The 16081-nt window shown below is 43.0% G+C and overlaps 1 protein-coding gene across 1 annotated transcript in view; it reads right to left on the reverse strand.

Annotated features, from left to right (window-relative positions):
* Positions 1-16081, reverse strand: part of LOC119952888 (nuclear export mediator factor NEMF-like) — a 114461-nt gene that overhangs the window by 72483 nt on the left and 25897 nt on the right. The window contains exons 6-12 of the mRNA XM_038776509.1: positions 13613-13680; positions 9803-9892; positions 9479-9552; positions 7164-7234; positions 6995-7070; positions 3106-3168; positions 1234-1311 (exon numbers count right to left, since the gene is read on the reverse strand). Coding sequence (XP_038632437.1) covers positions 1234-1311; positions 3106-3168; positions 6995-7070; positions 7164-7234; positions 9479-9552; positions 9803-9892; positions 13613-13680 — 520 coding nt within the window. The remainder of the gene's footprint in view (positions 1-1233; positions 1312-3105; positions 3169-6994; positions 7071-7163; positions 7235-9478; positions 9553-9802; positions 9893-13612; positions 13681-16081) is intronic.

The raw sequence follows: 16081 nt of genomic DNA on the forward strand, positions 1-16081 counted from the left end.
CTCATCTATGACCATACAAACTATATCTAATGCTGCAGGGAGAATTAATCTCTCTGCTATAGTGTGGGGCATTTTCGCTTTAGCTACACGGTAAGCTATCATGTAAGAGGCTAATTGTACTTTGCCGTTCAATATAACATTTCTGCTGAGGACTTCAGCCACAATTTAAGCTCTCGTTACATCCTTTGAAAAAAAATCAAGTGGTTTGTCCTCGAACTTGCCATGCTTAGTCTTCAAATGCCTTTGAAGTTTTGAGGGTTTAAAACTTTCATCTGCCAGCACTTCCCTGCATATAACGCACCCTGCAGCCTGATTTGCATTGGCACAATTAATAAATCCATATCTTAAAAAATCATCTTTATGCTGCCTTGTGCCTGATTTCAGTTTCTTCTTAATGGGCTTTTCACCACAGTCCCTGGAGCTCACACCAACACTGCTTTGTCCTGCTGTGGACTCTTCTGAACAGCTCACACCAACACTGCTTTGTCCTGCTGTAGATTCTCCTGAGCCACTCTTCAGCAGGTTTAGTTGTGAGATCCTGGCCTGTTTGTGTCTCTGGTCCTCTCTTCCTTATAACAAAATGATCCATTTTAAATTTTACTGTCCCGTTGCTTGTTTGCTGCTAACAAAATGGAGGAATCGCAATCGCGCCCAAAGCACGTGACGTCGACGTTCAGGGGGGCATGATCTGCCCTCAGCCTCCCTTTAGGCAGGAAGATTAGATGAGATTAGGTAAAAAAATCTTCTGTGTCTCTGCAGCAGCCAGCTTTTAATAACGCCGGCTGCAAGCGGCCTTCAAAATGACCGAGAACATATTAAAATAAAAAAAATCGGCAGCATTGTGCATGCGCAATGCCGTCAATTTTTAAAAAATATGTTCACGGACATTTTGAAGGCGTTATTAAAAGCCGGCTGCTGCAGCTGATTCGCGCGATCGGGAGCACCGCAAAGGACGGCTCCGCGACCCTCCCGACACCCACCCACGACCCACCTGCGGGTCGTGCCCCCGAGTTTGAAGAACACTGACATAGTTCATTTCAATCTGGGAGATAAAAGATCATCAGGTCTTCAATCAAAATCAAAGAAAGTTATGCATACAATTTAACAATTATACATGTACACAGTATCACTAATTACTGTAGCTGGATGGATGGTAGATTACACTTAGCATTCATACTCTACTGTAAATCTTAGCATTCATACTCTACTGTAACAGGTATATAATAATCTTACCTGATTTGCTTGCAAGGCATCTAATCTTTTCTGATGGTCTTTACGAACATTGTCCAGTTTCTTCAAAGCTTGCTTTTCCTTAAAACACGTAATATATGGCATGATATATACCATGCATTTTGTCCACAATGATCATCAATGGTGCATCTTTTCACTTGGAAAGTTTACATTTTTTCAACTCTTTTGAAAGGGCTTGTAAAGTATGTATTAATTTGCTTACAAGTCAATATAAATTATGTCCTTATAATATCAGTATCAGGGGCGGCACGGTGACGCAGTGAGTAGCACTGCTGCCTCACTGCGTAAGGTCCCAGTTTGATCTCAGCTCTGGGTCACTGTCCGTGTGGAGTTTGCACAATCTCCCTGGCCTGCGTGGGTTTCGCCCCCACATCCCAAACATGTGCAGGATTGGCCACGCTAAATTGTCCTTTAATTGGAAAAAATGAATTGGGTACTCAAAATTTATTTTTAAAAATAAAATAATACCGATATCAGGGAATAAACCATCATCCTGAAATTCTGTAGGGGTGTTCTACTTTGCTGGGAGGCCAGCAGAACTCCGGAATAAAAGAGTAAACAACTAGTTTCAGCCCTTTACACTATTATCCTGGTCTTGTCAAAGCTGAAGATGATGAGAATCCCCATGGAATCTCAAAGTTCTAATGTTTGTAGAACATCAGAATTGCTGGTTGAAGGGCGGCATGCAGCGCAGTGGTTAGCCCTGGGACTGCAGCGCTGAGGACCCCGGCACTGGGTCACTGTCCGTGTGATGTTTGCACATTCTCCTCAGGTCTGCGTGGGTCTCAGTCCCACAACCCAAAGTAGTGCTGGCTAGGTCGATTGGCCATGCTAAATTGCCACTTAATTGGAAAAGAAAAGTAATTGGCTACTCTAAAAATTTTTTTTTTTTTTAAAAGAATTGCTGGTTGAGACATGTTCTTCATTTTCTATTTCATAAAAGTATTGTGTATACTGCCAAAAGTTGATTTTTTGAGCAATAGGTAAACTTTGGATGTAAATAAACTAACAGTAACCATACAATGAAATGCATTATGTGCAAGAAGGCTTTTAAGTAGGGCAAGGCATAAATAAATTTAATACAATTTCCAACAGGTTAAAATGCAATAATAAAGTTACAATGCTAATGGGAAAAACTATTCTCATTTGAAAGCCACAAAGGGATACACAGGTACAAATACGACCTAGCATGATAGTACTGAAAGGGGTTGAAATGTGGACAAGTTTCGTTAAATCTTTTGTAAATAAAGAAAAATCTGTTCGTTGAATTAAGGAGATTTGGAAACAATTTTAGGAGCAGGGTTTCACAGGTGAATATTTCAGTATTATATCCTCAGGAGAGGAAGATTAGGGAACCTGGTGCACCAAGAACAGTGGGGTACCAGGAATAAAGATTTTGCCCTGCTGGGCACTACACAGTTCTGGGACAGATGGAAGCTATTTTGTAAGGATGGAATACTTCTGAAGGGGACAGTACCTGTAGAGGATCATTTTCTTCCCAAGTGGTGAAAAATAAAAATATGTTTGTACATGTTATTATGAATGTCTAGTAATGCTGAAACTACATTGGCGCAAAAATGAAAAGTCATTTAACAAATTTTCTGAAAATTTGATATGTTATATCACACAGAAATGGGCCATTCACCCCCAAGTACTCTATACAAATGTTTATACACCACTTAAGCCTAACAATCTTTACTTAGATTATCAAAGACATGCACCTTTTTTAACTCTGGTAACTGTTTTAAACTGTGCATTGCAGGGTGAACATGGAGAGAAGATCAATAATATGCGTTCATTCAATAAAATATTGTGAATTTTTTTCAGTGCTATTTAAAGGCAGTGAAATCTTACCTGGTGCAAAGCCTTCAAGTCTATTTTCTGACTTTCTAATTTTGAGTAAAACTCATCAACTGCCTGAACAAAAAATAGATTTTTTCACAAAATTAGCATAGAAAGTTAAACACAAATAAGAAACACACTGTAGCATTTATGCTGTTAAGGTTTTATTGTATCAGCGTTGAACACCCGCGCTTTCCCCTGTCAAAGTAGTCCTTGAATTTTGGTATGAGTGTTAGTAAACTATTCAGTATAGAATGGATATCACAACCAAGCCCAACCATGTCTTTATGCATATTGCAGGTGCACTTCCAATGGAAGTTGCACTGTTGTGATTAGGTACAGAAACGTATTAACCAATGGTATCCATCTCCATCCTAGCTGAAGTAAACTAATCCAACGCAGGATCGGGAGGAATGTGGGGCCTTCCTGGTTTGTATGATTTATGGTTGTCAAATATCAATGATTTATTGTTGGAATAATATTGTAGCGTTTGTGCACATCATAATTTTGCAATGGATTTTATTCTCATGTAACAGTTACAAATAATTTAACGGTTTTGATAACTTAAACTCGAATATAAACAAAGCTAAACATTTTTTATTCATTCAAACTTAATCTTCAATGTTTGGATAGTGACAGCCTTCCACTCAAAACAATATTTGCAGCTTAAATACAATGTATTACATACTGACAAAGACAATTATTAACGTGTACCCCCAATCCTCAATAACCATTCCTATAGTTTAAAACTACAAATGGGACAAAATGCCAGTGATTTTTTTCCTTTTTCAAGCAAAGAGATTACTGCAGTAAATTAAAACATACATAAATCAATTTCCATAATAAAATACCTATAGAAGAGAAAATTTGACTTATCTTACACAAAATACATAAATCGAAGTTATTTTATTCCTGTTTCTTTATAAATGCGTATGGTTATACGACCAATTAATACTAAATTGAGAAAAAAAAACTTGAAACGTTATTGACAATAAGAAATCAGCTGTTCTCATTTTTGGCTTTTACTTAGTGCAAGAATGTGAGCTGGATGGTCCCCACAAAAAAGGTCATTCAAAAGAAAAAAATTCATGAGGCAATTTTTGTGGACGTTGCAGCCAAATAATTGCATGTTAAAGACAGAAATGCTGTTTAGTCTTCGTCTTCATTTTTACTCTTAAAAAGTACTCGTTAAGGCGAATTTAATTTTCCCCAAATCTGAGAAATCCCGCCATGTCGCTAACCCATACCCCCGACTTTGGGGGTTCCGAGTCCCTCCATCCTAGTAAGATCCGTCTCTGGGCCACCAGGGAGGCAAAGGCCAGGACATTGGCCTCTCTCACCCCCTGGGCTCCTGGGTCTTCCGACACACCAAAGATCGGCACCTCTGGACTCGGCACCACCCTTACTCATAAGAACTCTGACATGATGTCAGCAAACCCCGACCAGAAACCCTTCAGTCTCGGCTACGCCAAAACATATGGACATGGTTCGCAGGACCCTCCCGCACAGCACTCACACCTATTCTCCACCTCCTCATCTGGGCTACAGTCATGTGTGCCCTGTGGACCACCTTAAACTGTATCAGGCTGAGCCTGGCACACAACGAGGATGCATTAACTCTCCTCACACAACCCAGCCTCTAGCTCCCCACCCAGATCTTCTTCCCACTTTCTTTTCACCTCCCCGATTGGGGCTCCATCCCACTACATCAGCTCCTTATAGATCTCGGAGACCTTCCCCATTCCTACTCCTGTTCTCGACACCACCTTAACCTGTAGCCCCAGGGGAGGCCAAAACCTGCTTCTGCACAAAATCCCTCACCTGTAGATGGAACCCATTCACACCTGGCAACTCAAACTCCTCCTCCAGCTCCAAGCTCAGGAAATCCTCATCAATAAAGAGATCCCCAAATCTCTCGATCCCTGCCTGCTGCCACCTCCGAAACCCCCGCTCTAGCCCCCCACCCCCGAAACCCACAACCACTGCCATCTAGAAAGACAAGGACAGCAGATACATGGGAACACCACCACTTGGAAGTTCCCCTGCAAATCACTCACCATCCTGACTTGGAAACACATCATCGTTCCTTCACTGTCGCTGGGTCGAAATCCTGAAACTCAATCCCTAATAGCACAGTGGGTACACCTACACCATATGGTCTCAGCAGTTCAAGAAGGCAGCTCACCACCACCTTCTCAGGGGCAATTAAGGATGGGCAACAAGGCGGGCTGGCGCTGCCCAACCTTTTGGGGTACTATTGGGCGGCCAATGTGTCAATGGTGCGTAAATGGGTGATTGGGGGGGGGGGGGGGGGGGGGGGGGGGGGGGGGCGTGGCGTGGAAAAGGATGGAGATGGCGTCATGTAGAGGTACGAGCCTGGGTGCCTTGGCAACGGCGCCGTTGCCACTCTCTCCTAAGAGGTATACCACGAGCCCGGTGGTGGCGGCGACCCTAAGAATCTGGGGACAGTGGAGACGGCATAGGGGGGAAACAGGGGGCTCGATGGAGGCTCCATTGGGTGAAAATCATCAGTTCATCCCGGGGAACAATGATGGGGGATTTAGGGGGTGGCATCAGTAAATTGAGGGACCTGTTTATTGGCGGGAGGTTTGCGGGCCTGGGGGAACTGGAAGATAAATTTGGACTCCCGCAAGGGAACATGTTCAGATACTTGCAGGTAAAGGCGTTTGCTAGGCGACAGGTAGAGGAGTTCCCTTTGCTGCCCTCGCGGGGGGGCGATGGACAGAGTGCTTTCGGGGGTGTGGGTCGGAGAGGGGAAGGTGTCTGACATTTATAAGGTAATGCAGGAGGTGGAGGATTTGTCAGTGGAGGAGCTGAAGGCTAATTTGGAGGGGAAACTTGGGGAGCAGATAGAGGACGGGACTTGGGCGGATGCCTTGGAGAGAGTCAACTCTTCCTCTTCATGTGCAAGGCTTAATCTCATCCAATTTAAGGTGCTGCACCGGGCCCACATGCCTGGGACTAGGATGAGTAGGTTCTTTGGGGGTGAGGACAGGTGCACCAGGTGTTCGGGGAGTCCAGCGAATCATGCCCATATGTTCTGGGCATGCCCGGCACTGGAAGAATTCTGGAAGGGGGTGGTGGGGACGGTGTCGAGGGTGGTTGGATCCAGGGTCAAACCAGGGTGGGGACTCGCGATTTTCGGAGTTGCGGTGGAGCCGGGAGTGCAGGAGGTGAAAGAGGCCGGTGTCCTGGCCTTTGCGTCCCTAGTAGCCCGGCGGAGGATCTTGCTGCAGTGGAAGGATGTGAGGCCCCCAAGTGTGGAGACCTGGATCAGTGACATGGCGGGATTTATAAAATTGGAGAGGGTCAAATTTGCCCTGAGAGGATCAATACAAGGGTTCTATAAACGGTGGCAGCCTTTTCTAGACTTCCTGGCTCAAAGATAGGTATCTTGGTCAATAGCAGCAGCAGCCCCGGGAGGGGGAGTGTTCCTTATTATAGTTTCTATTTTTTTTTTTCTACGGTTATGTAACTTAACATTGTGTTAATTTAAGTTGTTGTTAATATGTTGTGTTGTTCATTGAGGAGGGGCGAATGTTTATGATTGCTATCATTATTGTTACTGTTGGTATTTTATTATGGTTGGATGTTGTTGTATAAATTCAACATTTTTCAATAAAAATTATTATTTTTTTTTTTTAAACGGATGGGCTACAAATGCTGACCTAGCCAGTGAAGCCCACATTCTATATATACACATACACAGACATAATATTGCAAGGGATGAATGTGCTTCTTGAAGAATCCATCATGTTAATTATTTTAAAATATGTAATATATTGGTGTCCTATTATTAGGCATCCTAGATCTATGCCTGAATAAAACTGAACATTTTGGAAGAAATAAAAAGAAATAAGATCCTGAAGTGTATTATTACCTTATCAAACGAGTCAAACACAATGCAAGAATAGTTTGTATGTTGTGCAAAAAGATATGGATGAAACTCCTCATAGCTGTAAAAGAGAAAAACATTTTTTTTTTTTTTTAAAAAGGAGACAATCTAATAGTTCTACAACCATACCATAAGTCAAAAAGTATAGACTTACGTTAGTAACTCTTCAGGTGGCTTGTCTGGATCCAAACTTGGCTTTTTTTCTCGTTTCTGTATTATATAACCCTAACCAAAAATAATCAATACAATTTGTGTATTTTGTGGTTACAAGTAGTTTAAAATTTAAATGTGTGTATGATTTTAAAAACATCTCCTCGAGACACATCTTTTGTTGCTTTACTTGTCCCATTACCCTCTTTGGCATTGTACCTTTTGTAATTCAATCTCTCCTGTCCTCCACCCTAACAGAGGCCTTCTCTTTTGTTATTCTTCTCACTCTCTGCACTTTCACTTGTTCAAAACCTATTACATATATTTCTAACTTTTCCCAATTCTGATGAATGGCCACAAATCTGAAACATTAACTTTGTTTCTCTCCAAAGATAGTGCCAGATCTGCTGATTTCCAGCATTTTCGTTTTTCATTCCAAATTTCCAGCACCCAGAGTAGTTTGCTTATTTTAAAAAGAACTTCACTCTGCTCTCAAAACTTGACAAAAAAAAAGCTACTCTGGAAAAAAAAAGCTGGTTAGATTTTCATACCATTATTAAGGTTCAAATTCGTACCCAGAGTCTGAATTAGATTCTGAGAGAGTTTGATGTATTGAGCCATGAAAAAAAAGATCTTGGTAAAACCTTGGATATTCATGCTTGAATTACTTGTGCAAGCACATACAACATACAAACATGCCATTTTGCTCAATTAGTCTATGTAGGCATTTATTCTCCACAAAAGAAAATAGTGCTAGCCACATTTAGCTGTCTTGTCCCTCTATCACTGTTTCCTTCATATATCTGTAATTTATGTTTAAATCTTGAATGTTATAACAATAAAGTCCCAATATTTCACCTCTCTTTATATGTATTTCTTCACACCACAAACTTTCTAATGAGTCTGTAGCACACCCTTTGGAAAACTTCAATGTCATTCCTGCAGCATGAAAGCCAATACTGCAATCAATATTCTAACTGACATCTTATAGGCTCATCATTACTGTTGGCTTGATATTGTGTATATGGAATTTCATGAATTTTTTGGTTTTAAAAACAATATTATTAACCAGAGGTGTTGCATCAAATGTTTTGTGAGCCTGTACCTCTTCCACCAAAATCACTGAGTTTTTCCAAAGCACCAAGCTGTAGCAGCCCCATAGCAGCCCTATAAGAATTATATGAAACAGACCAGCAGAAAGTTGGCCAATATACTACAGCATGCTGGAACTCTCTAATACCAGAGACATGAGCACAGAATCAGTCCTACCTCCAATAGCCCCTGTAGCAACTTGTAAAACAATAGAAGTCAGGAATGCATAAGACACATTTGCAAACATGAAAAGAATTTAATGAAGTAATAGAGTAAGAAACTGACCCGAATACAATTAGGAAATAATCAGACCCTCATTGATGAAACAATCACCTTTAGATACTGCATCAGACAAAATGAATAAGGACAAAAGAGCAAATGCATATTCTGACCAAAAAAAACAAGATATACAGGCACCAGGACACAAGCAAACAAAGAATGACCATCAAAACGCATTAACAAAGTTTTTGAGGTGGCAAAACGAATCAAGTTAGGGCCCCGATTGGCCGAAAAATTCTGGATGGTAGCTAGAAAGGTATAAGACCCACAGTTCGAACAGGGCAAGCTAAGACTGCCCCTCTGTGCCTATCCCAAAGCAGACAGGACACAGTGAAGAAATGAGCACCTCGCCTACTACGCCGGGAGAGAGAGAGACTGAGACCAGAGACAGGGGGGGAGGGGGGGGGGGGGGGGAGAAGAGAGTTGTTGGGTTACGGGTATAGGGTCGATACGTGGGTTTGAGTAGGGTGATCATTGCTCGGCACAACATCGAGGGCCGAAGGGCCTGTTCTGTGCTGTACTGTTCTATGTTCTAAAACGTTTTGGACAAGCACATTGGTTGAGTGGAATCTGCAGGGTCCTAATGCACCCTGCATACTATTATTTCCATTCGGAGTATATTTACTATTATATATTTAAAACCAAAACATATTGTCTCATGCTTGCTGACACTGAATTCAAATTGCCATTTTTAACCCATTACCTCAATCTTATCAATATAATTTTGTAGTTTCCTTTGGCATGCTAAAGAATTAACTTTATCTCCTGTTTTGAACGGATTTTGACAGCACTATTTCTACAGCTATATCCAAATCAGCCATACATACAGGAAAGCATGAGCAGAGACTAGGCCAAGGTGGTATCTGACACAGGGAGATCCAATTAAAGAATGGGGAAATTAACTTACAGAAAAGAGGGAGCATCAGGAATAATATTACACAAGTCTACCTGTCCTTTAAAGTTATTTGTCATCTCCATAAATTCCTCAGCGTTCTGTAGAGCAGCCAAAAGTTTTTCCCCATCTAGAAATAAAAACTTAAAATGAATATGATCAAAGGGAGAATTTAAAACTCTGAAAATTAAAACAGAAGTAACAACGTGCCCCATTTTCAAAACTTTCAAATCATTCTTTCATACCAGAGATTACAATTATTCTTACAATAATGCTTTTTGGTTAAACTTTTAAAGTATTTTCATTTTTCAATAGCATTGCAATTAAAATCAAAAATCATAAACCGTGATGGAGAAATTTCACTGCTCCTGTAAACTTACCTTCAGACAAATCAAAATCATGGCCTACTTTTGCATTGCCAGATATTCCAATCTTCATCAGGCAATGTTCAATCAATGTTGCTCCATAAGCTTTAAAATGAAAAAGATGATTTGATGGATAGAAAATTTCATCACATTTCAAATCACAAGAAAATCTAAATATTTTTCAATGTTTAATCTGAAAGATAGCTGGCCACTTTAAATATATTGTTGACATACACAGGTGGATGCAAAGATTCTGCTGTGTTAAAATAAAAAATCCATTAGAACTGATATAATTGGAAGCACTTACTGATAACTTCTATATAATTATCAGTCCACTTAACACTAAGTGAAGTTTGTTACTTTGTTTAGATGTGTCTGGGAAGCTAGCATTATGACTTTAAGCCCTGATATGAGTGACAGGTGTATTTGTTTGTGACAACACCATTTTGATTCCTGTTGTCCTGGAATTAAACAATTCTGAATTAGTGTGGGAAGGTCTTACAGGGGATCTCCAAGGCAGGTGGGGTATGTGATAGCCAAGCAGAAATATATGTGATGCCAATTTTTTTTGTCAAGTTTGCCAATTTTATTTTGTATCAGGGTATTGTAGCTTCACTCTTGGAGGTACTCTTGAGCTCCGCAGGCTATTACAAGAGTTACAAATGCTAATACATGTTCAGTGTTATTAGAACCAGTGAAGTGTTGCAAATGCTATTATATCACAAAAGGAAATGTGAGTTAAAAGTTCTCAGTTACTGGATTGTCCATAAGACATAGGAGCAGAATTAGGCCATTCAGCCCATCGAGTCTGCTCCACCATTTAATCATGGCTTGACATGTTTCTCATCCTCATTCTCCTGCCTTCTCTCCGTAACCCCTGATCCTCTTGTTCATCAAGACCTACCTATTTCCATTCCTACTTATCAGTTACTTCTAATAAACCTACTTCTTGTTTATAACCTACATCATGATCTGACAGGGAGTATTCTCCCACTTTCCTAGTCTATAAGAACTCAAGGTTCATGTTATATTTAGCAAGTTAAATACAGCAGAAACAATTTCCGTTTGACACTTACACAATACTACCTAATAAGATATTGTGCAGATAAAAATCACACCCCAGGAACAAGGGCTTGAATACAGGAGTGGTCCTTGTACCTAACATGACAGAAATACCTAGGTGTGACCTTAAAAAGTATCAGATTAAACTGAAGCAAAAACATGTAACCTACATGATCATTTGAGCAATGTTACTATAAAATAACACAAGGAACTTCTTGAACTTGTGTGTCAAGAAAAAAAAAAACCTTCTCAGAACATGGAAGCTACCTTATCTGATGGTAGAATTGAACTGATGGATATGTACTAAGAAGGAGTGGACGAAATGGAAAGAGACTTGTGTGACATATAAACACCAGCAGAGACAAGTTGGGCCGAATAGCCGGTTTCTGCGCTGCTCATTATTTGTATTTCTACTTACAGATTATCGTCCTTTAATCAGACATGATATCAACTGTGTCAGAGAAAATAAAATAGGAGTACCTAAAATAGCTAAATCTTTCAAAACTAATTTGCTTATTGTGCTTTTCTTGTGATAACCCTGCTCCATTATTCACAATGAACCTTGGTCCACATTGCCTTTGTTCACCATTAACTGCACTTCCCATCGACATTATTTACTGTGGGCTCGGGTCCTCTTTGCCATTATTCTCTTATCATTATTGACCAGGAACACTGTTTCTCTTCTCAATTATTCACCATTAATCCGGGTAAGGACAGCAGATTTCCTTCCCTAAAGGACATTAGTGAACCAGATTGGTTTTTACAACAATCAGCAATGATTTCATGGTTATCATTAGATTTATAATTCCAGATTTTTATTGAAATGAAGTGTGATTCGAACTCAGGACCTCAGAGCATTACCCTGGGTCTCTGGATTACTAGTCCAGTGACAATACCTCCCCAATATTCACCATTAACCCTGTCCCTCATCCCAATTATTCACCATTAACCCTGTCTCTCATCACCAGTATTCACCATTAATTCTGTCCCTCATCACCAGTGTTCACCATTAGCCCAGCTTCTCATTTTCGTTATTCGTCATTAACCCTGCTCCACCACTCTTGTTCACCATTAGGTCTATAATTTTGTAATTTACTACTTATTATGTAATCAAAAAGACCCATCTTGCTTTAAATATGCAAAAAACAAAAAATTGCACGGGAAATTCAGAAATAAAAAGAGAAAATGCTGGAAAAACTCAGGTCGGACAGCATCTGTGGAGACAGAAACAGAGTTAATTATTCGGGTCATTTGCTTTTGGCAGAACTGGAAGAAAGTACAGATATAACAAGTTTTAAGCATGTACAGAGGCCAGGAAAAGGGGAGGGGAGGAAGAAAACGGAAGGTCTGTGATATGGTGGAAGGCTGGAGAGATTAAGTGACAAAAGGTGACGTGCAGTGCAAAAGGAGATGATAATGGGACAAGTAAGGAAATAAAAGTTGAGTCTGGAAGATGTGTAAATGAGGATCTGCATTTGGTCTACCTAATGTACATGACACCACAAAAAATTGAAAGCAGTACAAGGAGATTGTCATCATGTGAATGGCCAGATGGTGGGGGAGAAAGAGATCAGGCGTAAAGGCCTGATAATTATATTTAAATGTATTCAAATAGAGATCCCTACGTTCAACCTCAGAATTCCCATTACACCATTGGCAGGAGGTGGGGACAATCAGAGCGGGAAATCCCGCTGGCATAAACTCTTGTGGGATTTCACACTCCTACTGCTGATCTCACCACCCCCTGGAAACAGAAGCACAAAATCCCTCTTCCCTCCCCCCTTTAAGTTCCACGGTCTCATTAAATCCTAGGTTTCCGACTATTTCTGAATGTTTATAGAGTCTGCTACTGTGAAGGCAGACACAGAATATTTGTTTATCATCTCTGCTGTTTTTTATCCCCCCATTTACTTTCTCCTGTCTCAGCTTCTAAGGATCCGCATTTGCTTCAGTCTTCCTTTTTACTTTTAGAAAGCACTGACAACCCTGTTTTTATATTTCTTTCTCGTTTATTCTCATGCTATTAATTTTTTGTCATCTTTTGCTGCCCCCTAAAACTCTCCAAATTCTCAAGTTTACCACTCTTCTTGGCAATATTATAAACCTCTACTGTGAATCTAAAAATATCCTTAACGGTAGTTAGCCACAGATGGATCACTTTCCTGTGGGTGTTTTATTTCTCATTGGAATGTATATTTTTCAGAATTATGAAATATTTATTTAAATGTTTGCCATTGCTCATCTACTATCATTTCTTTTAAGGAAGTACAGAGGCTTTTGAGTTAATGTTTAATTCCCTGCCACTTCTCTTCCAGTAATGCTCACGTAAAAGAAGTTCTGCTCTTCTCAGACAAAATTTCCATTAGTCTCAACTTTTCACATTCTTCCTTTTATTCTGTTATCCTCATTCCTCTTTCCCTAACTTTTGACTTACTTAAAACTTGTTATAAATAGAACTTTATCCAGTTGTGAGAAGTCGTCGACCTAAATTATTAACTCTATTTCTCTCTACACAAATGCTGCCTGACCTAATAACACTTCCAACATTTTCTGTTTTTATTTTAGATTTCCAACACCTGCAGCATTTTGCTTTTGCATTAATAATGCTTACCCAGTACTTACTGTTCTTGATTTTATTCCAGTGGTTTCACTAAATTACCACCATTAAGCATATTGTAATACTGATAATATTGATACCTCAAAGACATTTCCTGATTATCTGATCATTTATCGACTGTACTTACAAACAAAAATATTACTCACAAAGATGGGGGTTGAGCATTTTCTTTATTTGTTCCCCTTTTGGTGTTTTAGCCAAGACTTCTGTCAACCTGCAGAACAATTAGAAATTTCAGTAATTCCCAAGAATGGTAACAGTATAACGTTCAATTAATTACTTCAGCATACAGATGCATCAATCAGAGTTAAAATCATGTTGTTGGGTGATTTTCTACTGCACTGAATCCAGTTAACTTATTTCCTGGGATCAAAGCCACCCAGTCATCTCTTTACAATGTGTGCGCACTTCTAAAGTATGCGAATAGCATGGGCAGGGTGGTACTGCCTCTAAATGGTCTTATTGAAATAAAGTACAAATGGAGTGACTGTAGAAAGCCTCAGGTAATTTATTTTGAGGGCACCCCCCCCACCCAAGAAGTACATTTGGAGGTTGCCCCAAGCCCTCTTGGACTGAAGAATCAGGAGGCAGCAGCTGCCAACAATGTTTTCATACTTCCAGACATACTCCCTTATGAGGGCCAACCAATAGGATTTCTGGTGCTAGAAACTCTTTGGCTATTTTTCGATAGCTACCAAAAGGGAACAAGGCTGCTGGCCATCACTACTCCTACAGGTTTACAGTCCAATTCTGGTGGATTCCTATTCCAAAGAGCATACCTTTGCCAGCAGAACATGGGCTTTGGTTATGAACAGAACATCGTAATACAAGGGGGGCAATTCTCCGATGTCACTCCAGTTGGGAGAATAGCGGGCCACGCCAGTTTTTCACGCGACGCCGGTCTGACGTGCTCCCGCTATTCTCCCAAACGGCCAAATCTGTTCCGTCATGTTCCGCGCGCCAAAACCCGGAGAATCACCCGATGCACCCAAAATGGCGATTCTCCGGAACCCCCGCTATGCTCCGGCCCGGATGGGCCGAAGTCCCGGCGGCGTGAACTGGGGTCACGCCGTCGCCGACCACACCTGCTTTTTAAAGTCGTCAGCCAGTCGTGCTGGCTGACGCTGAGCAGTGAGGTGGTGAGCGGACCGTCCCGGAGTCTCCGCAGACTGGGGAAGGCATCCCCGAGAACGCAGCGGCCTGTGGGCGGGCGGGGGGGGGGGGGCGAGAGAGCAAGTAGTGGGGGAGGGGGGGGGGGGAAAGAGGGAGTAGTGGAGGGCGAGAGAGGGAGTAGTGGGAGGCGGGGGAGGGGAGTAGTGGGAGGCAGGGGAGAGGGAGTAGTGGGGGGGGGGAGAGAGCGAATAGATGGGGGGAGAGGGAGCAGTGGGAGGGGGAGAGGGAGTGAGTAGTGGGAGGGGGAGAGAGGGAGTAGTCGGGGGGGGAGAGAGGGAGTAGTGGAGGGGGGAGAGGGAGTAGTGGAGGGGGGAGAGGGAGTAGTGGAGGGGGGAGAGGGAGTAGTGGAGGGGGGAGAGGGAGTAGTGGAGGGGGGAGAGGGAGTAGTGGAGGGGGGGAAGAGAGGGAGGAGTAGAGGGGGAGAGAGGGAGTAGTGGGGGGGAGAGAGGGAGTAGTGGAGGGGTGGGGGAGAGGGAGTAGTGGAGGGGTGGGGGAGAGGGAGTAGTGGAGGGGGGAGAGGGAGTAGTGGAGGGGGGAGAGGGAGTAGTGGAGGGGGGAGAGGGAGTAGTGGAGGGGGGAGAGGGAAGTAGTGGAGGGGGGAGAGGGAGTAGTGGAGGGGGAGAGGGAGTAGTGGAGGGGGGAGAGGGAGTAGTGGAGGGGGGAGAGGGAGTAGTGGAGGGGGGAGAGGGAGTAGTGGAGGGGGGAGAGGGAGTAGTGGAGGGGGGAGAGGGAGTAGTGGAGGGGGGAGAGGGAGTAGTGGAGGAGCGGGGGAGGGAGTAGTCGGAGAGGTGGGAGAGAAGGAGTAGTGGAGGGGGAGAGGGAGTAGTGGTGGGGGAGAGGGAGTAGTGGAGGGGGGAAGAGAGCGAGTAGTCGGGGGGAGAGGGAGTAGTGGAGGAGGGGGAGAGGGAGTAGTCGGAGAGGTGGGAGAGAGGGAGTAGTGGAGGGGGGAGAGGGAGTAGTGGAGGGGGGAGAGGGAGTAGTGGAGGGGGGAGAGGGAGTAGTGGAGGGGGGAGAGGGAGTAGTGGAGGGGGGAGAGGGAGTAGTGGAGGGGGGAGAGGGAGTAGTGGAGGGGGGAGAGGGAGTAGTGGAGGGGGAGAGAGCGAGTAGTCGGGGGGAGAGGGAGTAGTGGAGGAGGGGGAGAGGGAGTAGTCGGAGAGGTGGGAGAGAGGGAGTAGTGGAGGGGGAGAGGGAGTAGTGGAGGGGGGGGAGAGGGCGTAGTGGAGGGGGGGAGAGGGAGTAGTGGAGGGGGAGAGAGGGAGAAGTGGGAGGGGGGGAGAGAGGGAGTAGGAGGGGGGAGCGAGGGAGTAGTGGAGGGGGGAAGAGAGGAGTAGTGGAGGGGGGAGAGAGGGAGTAGTGGGAGGGGGGGGAGAGAGGGAGTAGTGGGAGGGGGGAGAGAGGAGTAGTGGAGGGGGGGGGGGAGAGGGAGTAGTGGAGGGGGGGAG

Source organism: Scyliorhinus canicula, chromosome 2 (genome assembly GCF_902713615.1).
Source record: "Scyliorhinus canicula chromosome 2, sScyCan1.1, whole genome shotgun sequence".
Taxonomy (NCBI): Eukaryota; Metazoa; Chordata; class Chondrichthyes; order Carcharhiniformes; family Scyliorhinidae; genus Scyliorhinus; species Scyliorhinus canicula.